The 16,420-nt window shown below is 45.9% G+C and overlaps 1 protein-coding gene across 4 annotated transcripts in view; it reads right to left on the bottom strand.

Annotated features, from left to right (window-relative positions):
* The window catches only part of tut4 (terminal uridylyl transferase 4), a 37,221-nt gene that overhangs the window by 13,993 nt on the left and 6,808 nt on the right, over window positions 1-16,420 (bottom strand). For all 4 annotated transcript variants that reach the window (XR_013125150.1, XM_076990082.1, XM_076990081.1 and 1 more), the window contains exons 11-21: window positions 16,360-16,420; window positions 15,492-15,666; window positions 7,563-8,098; window positions 7,170-7,320; window positions 6,857-6,943; window positions 3,793-3,896; window positions 1,682-1,739; window positions 1,472-1,575; window positions 1,268-1,357; window positions 624-737; window positions 145-222 (exon numbers count right to left, since the gene is read on the bottom strand). The exon at window positions 16,360-16,420 is cut by the window's right edge and continues 107 nt beyond it. Coding sequence is in view for 3 of the 4 variants with exons in the window: in XM_076990082.1 (XP_076846197.1) it covers window positions 145-222; window positions 624-737; window positions 1,268-1,357; window positions 1,472-1,575; window positions 1,682-1,739; window positions 3,793-3,896; window positions 6,857-6,943; window positions 7,170-7,320; window positions 7,563-8,098; window positions 15,492-15,666; window positions 16,360-16,420 (1,558 nt within the window). In the remaining variant the exon portion in view is untranslated. The remainder of the gene's footprint in view (window positions 1-144; window positions 223-623; window positions 738-1,267; window positions 1,358-1,471; window positions 1,576-1,681; window positions 1,740-3,792; window positions 3,897-6,856; window positions 6,944-7,169; window positions 7,321-7,562; window positions 8,099-15,491; window positions 15,667-16,359) is intronic.

Here is a 16,420-nt window from a genome sequence, read left to right as displayed (position 1 = left end):
CCTGTCTAGCCACTGTGCCATCTACAGGCTAAACACCACAACAGCAGAAAGACAAAATAAACTTTACCGAGTCATCTGCCTGACACAATCGTCAACTGCCAGCTGAAGACCCTAGCAGCCCATTCGGAAGCCCCGCCCACTCACCAGTTCGTCCAGGTCATCAAAGAAGAAAGCGTTCCAGCCATCCACCATCCTCTGGGGCACGGTGCTGCCATCATAGATCTGCAGACAGAGACAGAACACTCAAAGGAAATCTCCCCCCACACACACAACTTTCTTGCTGAGACAGCGAGACAGTGAGTGAGTGTGTGTGTGTGTGTACCTCCTGGAGGACTGATATAGTGTGTGTGTGTGTACCTGGGTTTAAAGTGTGTGTGTGTGTGTACCTGGGTTTAAAGTGTGTGTGTGTGTGTGTATCTCCTGGAGGACTGGGATGACAGATACGATGTGTGTGTGTGTGTGTGTGTGTGTGTGTGTGTGTGTGTGTGTGTGTGTGTGTGTGTGTGTGTGTGTGTGTATATGTGTGTGTGTATATATGTGTGTATATGTGTGTGGTGTGTGTGTATGTGTGTATATGTGTGTGTGTGTGGTGTGTGAGTGTGTGTGTGTGTGTGTGTGTGTACCTCCTGGAGGACTGGGATGACGGGAGGTTGTCTCTGCTGAAGGAAATACAGCACCATGAGGATGTAGGCGTAGGAGGAGAGACTCCCTCTGGAGGCATCGCCAATGTCACAGCGCTGCACACACACACACAACCACGCACGCGCACACGCGCGCACACACGCACAACCGCGCACACACGCACAACCGCGCACAACCACACACAACCACACACACAACCACACAACCACACACACAACCACACAACCACACACACAACCACACACACACACACAACCACACACACACACACAACCACACACACACACAACCACACACACACACACAACCACACACACACACACAACCACACACACACACACAACCACACACACACACACAACCACACACACACAACCACACACACACAACCACACACACACAACCACACACACACACACACACACACACACACACACACACACACAACCACACACACATACAGAGTCTTAAATTCTGGGTTTTTTGGTGAACTGTAGACTTGTGGTTGATTTGCCGGGTTAAGATGTGAAAAGGTACACGTGTGCCCTGAGGCTGTTTTTGCTGCAGGGTGGGTGGGGTTAGTGTGGGCAGGGCCAGTGTGGGCGGGGCTGTAGGTTTCCCGTACCTTTGCGAACACCTTCATGGTGTAGCCGAGGTACTGCACCCGGGGGTCCAGAGCTGCATAGGTGGCCAGCATGCGCGTGTTGTGCTGGGCCTAACAGCAGGGGGCGCCAAGAGTTAACATCAGTACACACTCGCAAGCTCTCACATACACACACAGGAGCGAGGGCGTGAGGGCTCTCACACACACACACACACACACACTCACCAGTGTGTTGTACAGACTGATGTCTCCTTCCAGGCCGCTCTGCTTGTGTTCAAACTTCACGATAGGCACTTTAGCGGTCGTGATGGGCAGGATGTTCCTCAGGCCTACACACACACACACACACACCAGGGTAAGGGTTGGCGTACACACCCCCCCCACTTCAGGGTAAAGGTTGGCCACACACAGACACACACACACCCTCTCTCTCACCCGTGTGCTTCTTCAGAACCTTGGCCAAACACTCTATGATCTCCTTACAGTTCAACTTCTGTGGAGAAACAGAGAAGAGCACCGAGGGGTCAGGACATCACTACAGCAGAGCCAGACTGGGAAGGTCTACCTCTGCTCTGTGTGTGTGTGTGTGTGTGTGTGTGTGTGTGTGTGTGTGTGTGTGTGTGGAAGGTCTACCTCGTGTGTGTGTGTGGGGGGGAAGGTCTACCTCGTGTGTGTGTGTGTGTGTGGGGGGGAGGTCTACCTCGTGTGTGTGTGTGTGGGGGGAGGTCTACCTCGTGTGTGTGTGTGTGGGGGGAGGTCTACCTCGTGTGTGTGTGTGTGGGGGGAGGTCTACCTCGTGTGTGTGTGTGTGGGGGGAGGTCTACCTCGTGTGTGTGTGTGTGGGGGGAGGTCTACCTCGTGTGTGGGGGCAGGTCTACCTCCGCTATGCGTGTGTGGGGGCAGGTCTACCTCCGCTCTGCGTGTGTGGGGGCAGGTCTACTTCCGCTCTGCGTGTTGGGGGGGCAGGTCTACCGTTGCACTGCGTGTGTTGGGGAAGGTCTACCTCTGCTGTGTGTTGGGGAAGGTCTACCTCTGCGCTGTGTGTTGGGGAAGGTCTACCTCTGCGCTGTGTGTTGGGGAAGGTCTACCTCTGCGCTGTGTGTTGGGGAAGGTCTACCTCTGCGCTGTGTGTTGGGGAAGGTCTACCTCTGCGCTGTGTGTTGGGGAAGGTCTACCTCTGCGCTGTGTGTTGGGGAAGGTCTACCTCTGCGCTGTGTGTTGGGGAAGGTCTACCTCTGCGCTGTGTGTTGGGGAAGGTCTACCTCTGCGCTGTGTGTTGGGGAAGGTCTACCTCTGCGCTGTGTGTTGGGGAAGGTCTACCTCTGCGCTGTGTGTTGGGGAAGGTCTACCTCTGCGCTGTGTGTGTGTTGGGGAAGGTCTACCTCTGCGCTGTGTGTGTGTTGGGGAAGGTCTACCTCTGCGCTGTGTGTGTGTTGGGGAAGGTCTACCTCTGCGCTGTGTGTGTGTTGGGGAAGGTCTACCTCTGCGCTGTGTGTGTGTTGGGGAAGGTCTACCTCTGCGCTGTGTGTGTGTGTGTGTGTGTTGGGGAAGGTCTACCTCTGCGCTGTGTGTGTGTGTGTGTGTGTGTTGGGGAAGGTCTACCTCTGCGCTGTGTGTGTGTGTGTGTTGGGGAAGGTCTACCTCTGCGCTGTGTGTGTGTGTTGGGGAAGGTCTACCTCTGCGCTGTGTGTGTGTTGGGGAAGGTCTACCTCTGCTGTGTGTGTGTGTTGGGGAAGGTCTACCTCTGCGCTGTGTGTGTGTGTGTGTGTTGGGGAAGGTCTACCTCTGCGCTGTGTGTGTGTGTTGGGGAAGGTCTACCTCTGCGCTGTGTGTGTGTGTTGGGGAAGGTCTACCTCTGCGCTGTGTGTGTGTGTTGGGGAAGGTCTACCTCTGCGCTCTGTGTGTGTGTGTGTTGGGGAAGGTCTACCTCTGCGCTGTGTGTGTGTGTGTGTTGGGGAAGGTCTACCTCTGTGCTGTGTGTGTGTTGGGGAAGGTCTACCTCTGCGCTGTGTGTGTGTGTGTGTTGGGGAAGGTCTACCTCTGCGCTGTGTGTGTGTGTGTTGGGGAAGGTCTACCTCTGCGCTGTGTGTGTGTGTGTTGGGGAAGGTCTACCTCTGCGCTGTGTGTGTGTGTGTTGGGGAAGGTCTACCTCTGCGCTGTGTGTGTGTGTGTGTTGGGGAAGGTCTACCTCTGCGCTGTGTGTGTGTGTGTGTGTTGGGGAAGGTCTATCTCTGCGCTGTGTGTGTGTGTGTGTGTGTGTGTGTGTTGGGGAAGGTCTACCTCTGCGCTGTGTGTGTGTGTGTGTGTGTGTGTGTGTGTGTGTGTGTGTGTGTGTGTGTGTGTTGGGGAAGGTCTACCTCTGCGCTGTGTGTGTGTGTTGGGGAAGGTCTACCTCTGCTGTGTGTGTGTTGGGGAAGGTCTACCTCTGCTGTGTGTGTGTGTGTGTGTGTGTGTGTGTGTGTGTGTGTGTGTGTGTGTGTGTGTGGGGAAGGTCTACCTCTGCTGTGTGTGTGTGTGTGTGTGTGTGTGTGTTGGGGAAGGTCTACCTCTGCTGTGTCATGACCTTCAAGAGTCATGCAGATGTCCAAATCGCTGTCACGGAAACCAAAGCCATTCTTTGAAGAGCCAAAGAGACAGAGCTGGGCTTTATCTAGACACACACACACACACACACATAATTAGTCTCTCAATTCAGACAATAGAGCACATCTTAGTAAACCATGTGGTCAAAAGTTTCAATGGGTCAGGGTGTCTTGACACTTCAGCTGGTCAGTTTCTCTCTCTCTCTCACACTCACACACACACACACACACACACACACACACACACACACACACACACACACACACACACACACACACACACACACACACACACACACGTCTCTCCAAGCTGACAGTTCCTAGACCTCTTACCGTTCGACAGGTACAGTGAGGAAAATAAGTATTTGGACACCCTGCAACTAAAGTTCTCCCACTTAGAAACAGGCATGAAAATGGGTCAGGGGTTAAAAAGGTGAGAAGACCGGGGGGCGGGGGGGCTGCTGGTGTAAGGGGATACAGCGACAGGTGATGCCAAATATTACGGAGCCCGTAAGGTGACATCATGTAAAAAATATAATAACGCGTGGCCACGACTTACTAACGCGTGCGAACGAGATAATTAACGTGTGCGAACAAAATAATTAAGTATTATTTTATATAAAGCCAGGTTTACCTTCCTTGGGCAGTCAGTTCGCGAACATCCCTGGGATCTGCTTGCTTTGCTGTGAAAAAATAAACTTTGTTGCCGCGTGTGAAAGGCGACATTAGTATCTCGTTCCCACGCGTTAATAAGTCGTGGTATTTTTTTTTACATGACGTCACCTTACGGGCTCCGTAAAATATAGTAAAATCCATTAAAAAAAAAATTTTTACTGTCTTGTCAATAGATTCAATGTATAGAGCCAGATCCGTAAACGCGAGAAGCTGCTTTCGCCATTCCAGATGGCTCAGTCAAAACCATTATGTCTTAATGAACCAATAAATACATCAGCGGTGAAAATGAGTGTAAAAATACCAGGTTCACGTGTTTTTATTTTCTAACATGGGCTAAAGCACAGGGTAGACTCAAATGACAAGAGTTTACAACTTCATCTTCAACCTTTTCAGCCCTGGCGCGAATGTTCTCACACGTCCCTGGATTCACCAGTTACAACTACAGACACTAGAAAAAACAATTTTATGTGACCGTGAACTACACGGGGTTGATGCGAACTTAATGGGCCCATCTATCTACTTATTTATCACAAGAGCTTGTGGCTCTGACAGTGTTCAATGCTGTAGCGAACGGCAGTAACTTTGTTTTACCGCAAAATATGAAAACGATTGAAACCATTAATAACCCAATTAAATCCACTGGGAAATGTACGATGTGGTAAATGTAGTGGTAAATGTATGATGTGGTAAATGTAGTGGTAAATGTACGATGTGGTAAATGTAGTGGTAAATGTACGATGTGGTAAATGTAGTGGTAAATTTACGCTCTTCTGCCTTGTCCCCGGCGTAGATAGCACTAGATTCTGCTTCTCCCGCTTAGCAGTAAATGAATAACATGAATGAAGAACGTTCGTATGATTGAAACGCAATTTGGCCTCTATGAAGGTTCTGGGCGGAAACTGCTGGCCACTGTGTCATTGAAATTGCCAATTTCGGAAGTGCTCTGTTTGCTTATTAAGTCAATATGATAATTAAAATATATACATATAATCTCCGGACACCCCCCCCCCCCCCCATAAAAACTCATCGGATCTACACGATTCACGTACGTCACCCTTTTCAACTTCAAAACGGCGAATTTCGCCAAAAGGTGACAGATTTTCATGCCTGTAGAAATCATGGAGGGGTCTGAAATTTTCATCTTAGATGCATGTCCACTGAGAGAGACCTAAAAAATAAATTAAAAATCCAGAAATCACAATGTATGATTTATATGTGTGTTACTGCTGCAAAGTATTTGAACACCTGCCAATCAGCAAAAATTCTGGCAGTCAAAGACGTTTTAGTCCGCCTCTAGAAATTGTAGACCACCAAAAGGAATGGAAAAATCTAAACATGACTGTCAATCTCCCTCAGACTGGAGCTCCATACAAGATCTGACATTGTGACGTAGCAATGATCCCAAGAACCGTTTGGATGATCCAGAGGAATCATGGGAGAAAGTTTGTGGTCAGATGAGACCAAAATAGAACTTTTTGGTCTTAATTCCACTCGACATGTTTGGAGGACAAAGAATGATGAGTACCGTCCCAAAAACACCATCCCTACTGTGAATCATGGGGGTGGAAGCATCATGCTTTGGGGGTGTTTTTCTGCACATGGGACAGGGTGACTGCACTGTATTAAGGAGAGGATGACCGGGATCATGTATTGGGAGATTTTGGGGAACAACCTCCTTCCCTCAGTTAAAGCATTGAAGATGGGTCATGACTGGGTCTTTCAACATGACAATGACCCAAACCACACAGCCAGGATAACTAAGGAGTGGCTCCATGAGGCATATCAAGGTTCTGGAGTGGCCTAGGCAGTCTCCAGACCTAAACCCTATAGAAAATCTTTGGAGGGAGCTCAAACTTCTAAGAGACAGCCCAGAAACCTGGCTGATCTGGAGATGATGTGTGGAATGGGCCAAAATCCGTGCTGCAGTGTGTGTAAACCTGTTGAAAAACTACAGGAATCTTTTGACCTCTGTAATTGCAAAAAAGGCTACTGTAGCAAATATTAACATTGATTTTCACAGGTGTTCAAATGCTTATTTGCAGCAGTAAAAAAAAAAAAATCATACATTGTGATTTCTGGAGTGTTTTTATATTATGACTCTCACAGTGGATATGAACCCAAGATGTAAATTTCAGACCCCACTATGATTTATAAGTGGGAGAACTTGCAAAGTTGTAGGATGTCCAAATACTTAATTTCCTCACCGTAAACACACCACCACATGACGCCACTGTCTACTGCAGTTAGTATTTGTGCTGGTGTTTTAGTGCACTGGTGTGAGTTCACACCATGAAAACAACATTCTTCACCGAGTGCCCAGAGGTGTGTGTGCGCTCGGGGTGTGTGTGTGTACCGTTATACTCCTTCCTGATGAAGCGTTCCAAACTGGCCAGAATCTGCTCCCTCTTCTGCTGTTCTGCCAGAGACGGAGACAGCTCATCTACACACACACACACACACACACACACACACACACACACACACACACACACACACACACACACACACACACACACACACACACACACACACCTCTCAAATGGATGCTCGGAAGATGCAAACAATCGTGATTCATGATTATGGACGAAGGGGGCAGAGCTATTGTTGGGCAGGGTGGAGCTACAGGAGGGGCGGAGCTACGGGCAGGGCGGAGCTATGGTCCTCACTGTAGCAGAGGTGACACAGGCGGTCCAGGATGTCCCGGAAACGCTCGGTCATGGGCGGCAGTGCAGCCAGCTCCATCTTCTTAAAGTCCTCCGGGCAGTCGTCCTTCAGATGGCCATCACGCTTACAGATACTGCACACCACTGTGGGGGGCTGCGCGCACACACACACACACACACACACACACACACACACACACACACACACACACACACACACACACGTCGTTACATCTTCAGCATTCTGCTGCTACATCCTGAGAACACTGATGTCACAGGGGGGTCAGGGGTCAGGACAAATGTTCTTAAGCCCGTTAAACCAAGTAATAAACTGTAACTGTAAGGTGTTGTGGTGAAACGTGAAGACGGGCCACGCAGGTGCAGGGATATGTTCACCTTCCCCCCCGTGAAGATCATCCTATCAAAGATGTAGTGCAGGTCCTCTGGAGCGATGCTGCGTTGTTGCGGACGCTTCCGGCGCTCTTCTGCCTGCTCGTCCTCCTCACTGTCCAGGAGCACGCCATTTTGGGGGGAGGGCGGAGGGGAGGAGGGTTGCCGGGCCGCGTCTCCGCCTTCTCGCTTTAGCCCCGCCCCCTGGTCTGTAACAACAAGCTTGGCCAGGTCGGCGCTCACACGCTGCTCTTCCTCCTGCACACGCCTCCCCACGCGGCCGTCCTCGCCGTTGCTATCCTCCTCGTCATCCTCGTCAGAGCTGCTGGCTGCATCACGCTCCTCCGACTGGGGTCTGTCCGGTTGGCCGGGGGCGTGTCCCGGGGCAGGGGAGAGGCTGGGGGCGGGGCCGGAGGCGGGTTCGTCGCGGCTCTGAGGGCAGGCGAAGTAGCGGTAGGCGGTGCGCAGGCGCTCCTGGATGTACTCAAAGACCATCTGACTGTTGAGACTGCGTGCCACGTTCCTCTTCAGGGCAAAAGGGTCTGAGAGGGAGGAAGAGGACCAGGGAGTGAGGAAGAGGATCAAAGATGAGCCCAGCAGGACACACACCGGCGCATCAGATGCCTCAGGACAGACATAGGTAGATGTGAACGTCTTAGATTCAAAGGGTAAATTTAGATTAGACTGGGCTTTAGAGGCGTATGTGTTACCCTCGATGGCGTGGCGTGTAATATATATATATATTTTTTTTTTTTTAGGGGTGTCACGATTCTCTAAATCCTCGATTCAATTGTATTTCCGATTTTAGGGTCACAATTCAATTCAATTCTCGATTTACAGCAGAGGGGACTATGCCAGTTTTAGATTAGTCTATGGTCAGTCATTGGTTTGATTAATCAAATTTCCAAACTTATTTCAAAAGGTGGGTTTGATATAAGTGATGCAAAGTGATCTGTAATACACCACATTAGGCACTAATGGTTAAATTTAAATAATTTAGGATAAATGTAATCTTGTTCTCAGTGGAAAACAAAAACAAACAACAAAAATGAGAGGTCACAGAGGGTACCTGCTATCTAGTGGCTTTTTTGGTAGCAGCAATGTGCAACATAAAATAAATAATTAAAAAATACATGTACAGTCATGTACAAAATAATAGAACAAATAGAGCCTTAAACTAAACTCTATCCTACAAAATTTCTTTAAAAATAATTTCTTTAGTGTCTTTGTACATGGAGGGCAACACTTTAATTGTAAGATGCGACCTTCTACTTTCGCGAGTGACTGTAGCGTGCAACTCTGCACACCTCACGCGAACCTGCGCCAACGGTGGAGGCGTTTATACTTGGCGTGTCACATTCTTTGCAGTGTTCTCCGAAACGGTATGTGGTAGTATAAACAAACACCCCTCAAAAACAGGGGAAGGAACATTTACCTGATGAATTTTAATGTTGCATTGTGTTCTTGCTTTGAAAATTGCTGAGATTTAGGCTAAAGTACTTGAAAATGCTTGAAATTGTAACTACTTCGTTTCACAACAAATAGCTGTCTGATTGAACAGTTCTCTTGTATGTAAAAAAAAATACAAGCCTCTTGTGATTCCAGGGCAAAACAGGAGAACGTGAAGACGTTAAGATTGGGCGTTTTGAAAATAAACAACCACTAAATAATGTAATGAAAAAGCGAATCATTTCAAATCATTGCGAGTATATGTATAAATATTTAACAAAATTATGTTTAACGTGCTGGGAATTATTGAAATGGACCTTGAAAGTGACGTACAAGCGCTTGAATTCCACCTTGTAAAAGGTGTATGAGCCCAGCAAAGATGACTTGGTTCATTGCGCTGAAGCGCGGCGCGAGCAAAGTTACAAAATTCGAGAGGTGCACGATCTCGTGAACTGCCAGCATGCGAGGCCCTCGCGTACTGGCGGAGCCACCGTGATTAGGTAATCTTGAGCGCGGACCATCGCGCCGCTCACGACCAGGCTTTAGTTTGTGTAGTGTGGGTGCTTGCGCAGCTTGGAGGGATCGTCAATCCTTTTTTTGACTTCGAGGCTCGAGATTGTGACAATTTAGATCAGGGGTCACCATGCCGCCCGCGAGAACGTCATGAGTCGCCCGCGGGCTTGTTTTAAAAATAGCTCACTATAGTGCCACGCACCAAAGCGCTGCATCATTTATGTTTTTACTACTATTATAGATTGTCCGCGGTTGCTAGCAGTCTTCCCGCTTAGCAATTGACACTCGCACAACTTTCGATCACACGTGCCCAGAGGGGGGGCAGCCCTAGTCCGGGGAGCAGTAGGGGTTAGGTGCCTTGCTCAAGGGCACCTCAGTCATGGCCTCAGGTCTGGGAATCGAACCCACAACCCTCCGGTCAAAAGACCAGTTCCCTACCACCAGGCCATTACTGCCCCCTCAATATTACCCTCGATAGCCAGGCGGCGGCTCAGAGACCGTCTATATAAGTGGACTGGACGACGCGAGTGAAAAGTGAAGCCTCCGTGAGTCAGCTGCCCTCTAGTGGCTGGCTGCAGTACAACTTAACCCCGCCCATTCCCATGTAAGTAAACGGGCCAGACGAGAAACTTTTAATTTTTATTACATGTAAAAAGTTTTTTGAGCAATTATATTTTGTATTAACACCCCATTGCGTTAGTGTTTTTCTCTATGATAAACAGATTTTATAGAAGTTATTAAGTGTTAATTAAAGGGGTGTGGCGATAAGGTGATTGACAGTTAATAGCTGCATTGATTGACATCTAATAGGCGACGCTCAAACGTGAACGCGCTCAACAGCAAAACTATCAAAACTCTCGACAGCAGTATTAAAACCTTTTACCTTTGTTTATTTTGTAAAACGTCAAAAGTGTCTTTATATCACACCTCAATGTTCTTGTTCTGCAGTAAATAGTTGTAACAGACCATTAGGGTCAAGTTCTTTCGGTAAGTAGCTCAGTTAGATATTTGACTAGCTAGCCAGATGTTAACTTTAAATAATCACTTGGACATTTTTTTAACATTACTTAATCACATTTAAAATAGTTTTTGATTAGATGCAGCACAATACAACATAAAAGATGCCTTAATTGTCAAATTTGATCAAGCCAGTCCAAAGATATTCAAATTGGACCTATTTTTTTTTTTTGCTTTTTGCAATTAACCTAAAACAAAAGGAAATCTTGTGGTCAAGCAATGTGCTCTAGTTTTAGCATGCGGCTAGTTTTTCTTTTCCGTGTCCGCCATGATCATGGTTCATCGGACCAACAGGTTGTCTTGGGGCCCTTAAAAACTATGTTAAACTGTACAGACTGGGATAAAACTTCAGGCAACAATAAACAATGTAACCGCCCACTCATTAATATCTTTTGAACAGTCCAACGATGTTTTTGAACGGTCCAAACACGAAGTTAAATTTCAAGCAGGCTCAAAAAGAAACAGAAGCGTGAAATGCGAATTCTAACGGGATGAGAGAAAGCGGTCATTCAATTAGGTCATATTACGAAAACTCTGGAAAGTACTTACTTTTGTTTGTGCAGCCTCAAATGTCGAACAAAGTTTGAAGTGGTTGCATCTCCATCTCTTATCCTGACTCCACACATCTTGCATGTTGCAGTTCTTATTTTATTCACAACAGCATAATCTTTATAATTGAACAGGATAATTTTTGGAAGCATGTTGCTTGTCCTCTCCGCACAAATTCAACGCTGCTGCCCCCCAATTACCAATTAATAAACTCAAAATAGACAAAATAATAAATGGCATCAGTAAACCAAGGCTTAAAAAAGCCATAAGTGCAAATAATACTGTAAATTGTATCAAAAAAATCAAAACAACCCGAGTAGAAAATAGTCTACCATTTTCGTTTCTGCCAGTGTTAGTTGTGCAGGACCTTTCTTTTTGTCTTCGGTTTTCTTTAGAAACTCATGTTGTTTATGGTGATATTTTGCTAAATGCTTGATTAGATTGGTTGTATTAAAAGTTCTTACAGCTTTACCACAACGCTTGACTTTACTGTGGCATATGTTGCACTCTACCTCTTCGTCTTTGTCGTCCTTTAAGGTAAAATAATCCCACACAACTGACATTTTTACCGATAACTTCAAATTTACATGGCCGTCTTAATGGTTAGGAGATGCCACGGAGCCAAATTGGGGAGATGAGATGCTATGCTTGTGTGCTGGCAAAAACACAAAACGCAAAAACTGGAATGGATTATCTTAATGGGTGCACTGGAAAACCTGGATAGGACTTTAAAAAAAGAACTGGATCGTGCCTGCCGATCTGATACCGATACACATTTTTTGCAAATATCAAGCCTAGTGTAGGTCATTTCAGTCGTCATCGTACAGCAATTTGTAATTCGTAGCAAGATTCCGCTGAAAGTCAAGTTAAGTGAAGCACAGTCCGTATGTGCAACCCCATCTATACTGGTAGGCGTATCCTAATGAATGTGATCAGAGTTGGGGTGGAGATACTGTCCTGCCTACCAGTTCTAATGCGCATGCTCTTGCTCCAATTTTCATCTACTGCGCAAGTGCATCCAAGATGGCAGCGTCAGTGTGGCCATCTTGGTGGTTTCAAAAATTCACAATGGGAGTCAACGGTGACGTACCGTCCATTATATATACGGTCTCTGGTGTGTATATATGTGCGTGTGTAATACCCTCGATGGCTAGGCGGTGGCATATGCGAGTGTGTGTGTGTATTTTTTATATATATATATATATATATATATATATATATATATATATATATTAGGGTTGCAGCGGTAACCGGTTTCACGGTATACCACGGTATTAAAATGCACGGTTACCATACCGTGTGCGTTTGCTTATTACCGGTAAAAAGCAAGCCAGCGGAGAAACTGACCCGCGCATGCGCAACTCCGCTCCGGTTCAGCTACTCAGCACACAGCGGTGAGAATGACAGAAAGTGCACCAAACTTAATTTTTTTTACAAAAAAAGGCTAAACTAAAATCAGCGGCGAAAATGACGTAATCGCGGTGGCTAGCCGTGCGCGAGGATCTCGCGCGCTGTCGATTCGCGAGGTCGTGCACCTCTCGAATTTTGTAACTTCACGCACACCGCGCCTCAGCGCAATGAACCAAGTCATGTTTGCAGGGTTCATACACCTTTATAAGGTGGAATTAAAGCACTTGCACTTTAAAGGTCCAGTTCAATATTTCCCAGCACGATAAACTTAAATAAGTTAAACATTTATACATATACTCGAAATAATTCGCTTTTAATCACATTATTTAATGGTGGTTTATTTTCAAAACACCCAATCTTAACGTCTTCACGTTCTCTTATGTTTCGTCCTGGAATTACAAGAGGCTCGTATTTGTTAATGTAATACAAGAGAACTGTTCAGTCAGACAGCTATTTGTTGTGAAACCAAGCAGTTACAATTTCAAGCATTTTCAAGTATTTTAGCCTAACTTCCAGCACTTTTCAAACCTGAAACACAAAGCAGCATTAAATTTCGTCAGGTAAGTGTTCATTCCCCTGTTGTTGAGGGGTGTTTTTTTATACTACCACATATCGTTTCGGACAACACTGCACGCGGAAAGTATAAACACTTCCGCCGTTCGCGGAGTCGCGCGCTACGGTCACTCGTGAAAGTATAAACCTAGCTTTTTAAGGTCCTTGCTTTCACTGGATGTGAAGGACGCCATTAATTTACATGATTTCATTTTCAAATTCTGACGTGCCTGTTTTTCATATGTTAAAACCAGACTCTGTGTGAAAGCCTTAAAATAGAAATATATTGTGAGGACCAGAAAGAGAATTTATTTCTGACTTGCAGTATCTGGTTATATTCTAACTTGGCAGTAAAACGGACGTTTACAACAGTTGTTGATCAGACACTGACCCAGGCTCAGTGAATCAGATATTAAATAATTTAAACTTAAATAATTGTAGGCCTACTGAAATCCATTATTTAGGTTTCTCTAATTTTGCAGTATTTATATAAACAAGTGTACAGCTTATTTTTTTAAAGGAGACATTTTGTATACAATAGTTCCAGGTTTCAACAATAAATAGTTCATTGAACAAAAAAAAAAAAAAAAAAAAAAACACTTGTTGCAATTTCTTTAAGGGTCAGTGTATATTTTAATAATATATGTAACAAACTCTGATACTGTGATAACCGTGATACCGCGGTATTTCCTGAGACGGTTATCATACCGTGAAAATCTCATACCGTTGCAACCCTAATATATATATATATATTTATATACCCTCGCTGACCAGGCGGCGGTGTGTGCGCGAGTATATATATATATATATATGTATATATATATACATGTGAATGTAATACCCTCGCTGGCCAGGCGGCGGTGTGTGCAAGTATATGTATGTATGTATGTATGTATATATGTATGTGTAATACCCTCAATGGCCAGGCGGCGGTGTGTGCAAGTATATGTATGTATGTATGTATGTATATATGTATGTGTAATACCCTCAATGGCCAGGCGGCGGTGTGTGCAAGTATATGTATGTATGTATGTATGTATGTATGTATGTATGTATGTATGTATGTATGTATGTATGTGTAATACCCTCAATGGCCAGGCGGCGGTGTGTGCGAGTATATGTATGTATGTATATATGTATGTATGTATGTGAGTAATACCCTCGATGGCCAGGCGGCGGCGTGTGTGAGTATAAGTGTAATACCCTCGATGGCCAGGCAGCGGTGTGTGTGAGTATATGTATGTACGTATATATGTATATATGTAAGTAATACCCTCGATGGCCAGGCAGCGGCGTGTGTGAGTATATGTATGCATGCATGTATGTATGTATGTATGTATGTATATATGTATATATGTATGTGTAATACCCTCGATGGCCAGGCGGCGGTGTGTGTGAGTATATGTATGTATGTATGTACGTATATATGTAAGTAATACCCTCGATGGCCAGGCGGCGGCGTGTGTGAGTATATCAGGGTTCATACACTTTTTTGACAATCAATTTCCATGACTTTTCCATGACTTTGAGGCAAATTTTAATGACTATACATTCTCTAAACATACATGTAGACATGAAAAATAAGAAAAAATCCAGGCCAAAATTCCACAGTATATCATAAATTAATGACAAGCCACATGGTTTAATTGAAAAAATAAACATTTACCGTATTTTCAATATCAATATAAACCGGAGTTACGACCTACTTTTTTTTTATTTCGCGCGTGCACGGAGGAGCAGTGGCAGCACAGTGGAGTGTTGTGGAGTGTTGTGTACGATAAGCTGAGGCAGCACAGGCTCCACTGCAGCCCATCTCGGCAACACGATCGCTCTTTCTCACGTTGTACGCACGAGGACATCGTTAGTTTTTTTTCTATACTGTGTTTACGATCAAAACGTATCTAAATCTAGGGTCGCGCTTAACGACGAAAACTGCTTTATGACGGACTTTTCAGTCTCTAACCCCATCGTTAACCGTGCACATTTTGCACGCCCCGTGTCCTTGTCTTTCACAAGCCATAGCTTGTATTTGTCCAACTGAAGCAGTCATTGTTTAATCGGCATTTACCAGCATTACGCTGATTTACATCAAAGTACAATCTACAGCTCCGCTTGGAGTCCGACGCTAACGCAGTGAACTAATGTGTGAAGTTACGTTAGCGGTCCGCACAATGAAAAAAAATGGCTATATTATATTTATTAATTTTTTCTTCCGGTTATCAGAACAACATACATTTATTGTGTCAAGCAAATTTCCATGACTTTTCCAAAACATTTGAGTATTTTTTATTTTTTCCAAAAAGTTTTTTTCCAAAACTTATCCAGGCCTGGAAATTGCTATTTTCAAATTCCATAACTTTTCCAGGTTTTTCATGACCGTACGAACCCTGGTATATGTATGTATGTATGTATGTATGTATACATGTATATATGTAAGTGTAATACCCTCGATGGCCAGGCGGCGGCGTGGCCAGTTCTTCACGTCTCTGGGCAGCAGCTCCTTCAGGCGCACGCTGATGATGTAATCCTCCATTGCAAACTCCAGTGTGTAGAAACGGAACAACTCCAACCACAGCTGCCCCACCGACACACCCTCCACCTTCTCCAGCACCAGACGCGCCTACACACACACACACACACACACACACACAATGAACTAACGATTCACTTTAAGAGCATAACAAAGTCCCTGTGTAATACATTACAGAGTAGTGTGTGTGCACACGTGTCATCCACCTTGCCCTGCTCCGTGTGTGTGTGTGTATATACACGAGTCACCTTGCCCTGCTCCGTGTGTGTGTGTGTGTATACACGAGTCACCTTGCCCTGCTCCGTGTGTGTGTGTGTGTATACACGAGTCACCTTGCCCTGCTCCGTGTGTATATACACGAGTCACCTTGCCCTGCTCCGTGTGTGTGTGTGTGTGTGTGTGTGTATACACACACGAGTCACCTTGCCCTGCTCCGTGTGTGTGTGTATATACACACACACACACACACACGAGTCACCTTGCCCTGCTCCGTGTGTGTGTGTGTGTGTGTGTGTGTGTGTGTATACACGAGTCACCTTGCCCTGCTCCGTGTGTGTGTGTGTGTGTGTGTGTATACACGAGTCACCTTGCCCTGCTCCGTGTGTGTGTGTGTGTGTGTATACACGAGTCACCTTGCCCTGCTCCGTGCGTGTGTGTGTGTGTGTGTATACACGAGTCACCTTGCCCTGCTCCGTGCGTGTGTGTGTGTGTGTGTATACACGAGTCACCTTGCCCTGCTCCGTGTGTGTGTGTGTGTGTGTGTGTGTGTGTTTGTGTATATACCTTGCCCTGCTGGGTGGGTCCTCTCTCTGCCCGGTGCGGGTCATTCTTGTTCTTGTCCCCT

This window comes from Brachyhypopomus gauderio, unplaced genomic scaffold (assembly GCF_052324685.1).
Source record: "Brachyhypopomus gauderio isolate BG-103 unplaced genomic scaffold, BGAUD_0.2 sc73, whole genome shotgun sequence".
In the NCBI taxonomy this organism is placed as follows: domain Eukaryota; kingdom Metazoa; phylum Chordata; class Actinopteri; order Gymnotiformes; family Hypopomidae; genus Brachyhypopomus; species Brachyhypopomus gauderio.
This window is presented reverse-complemented; position numbering and strand designations above follow the sequence as displayed.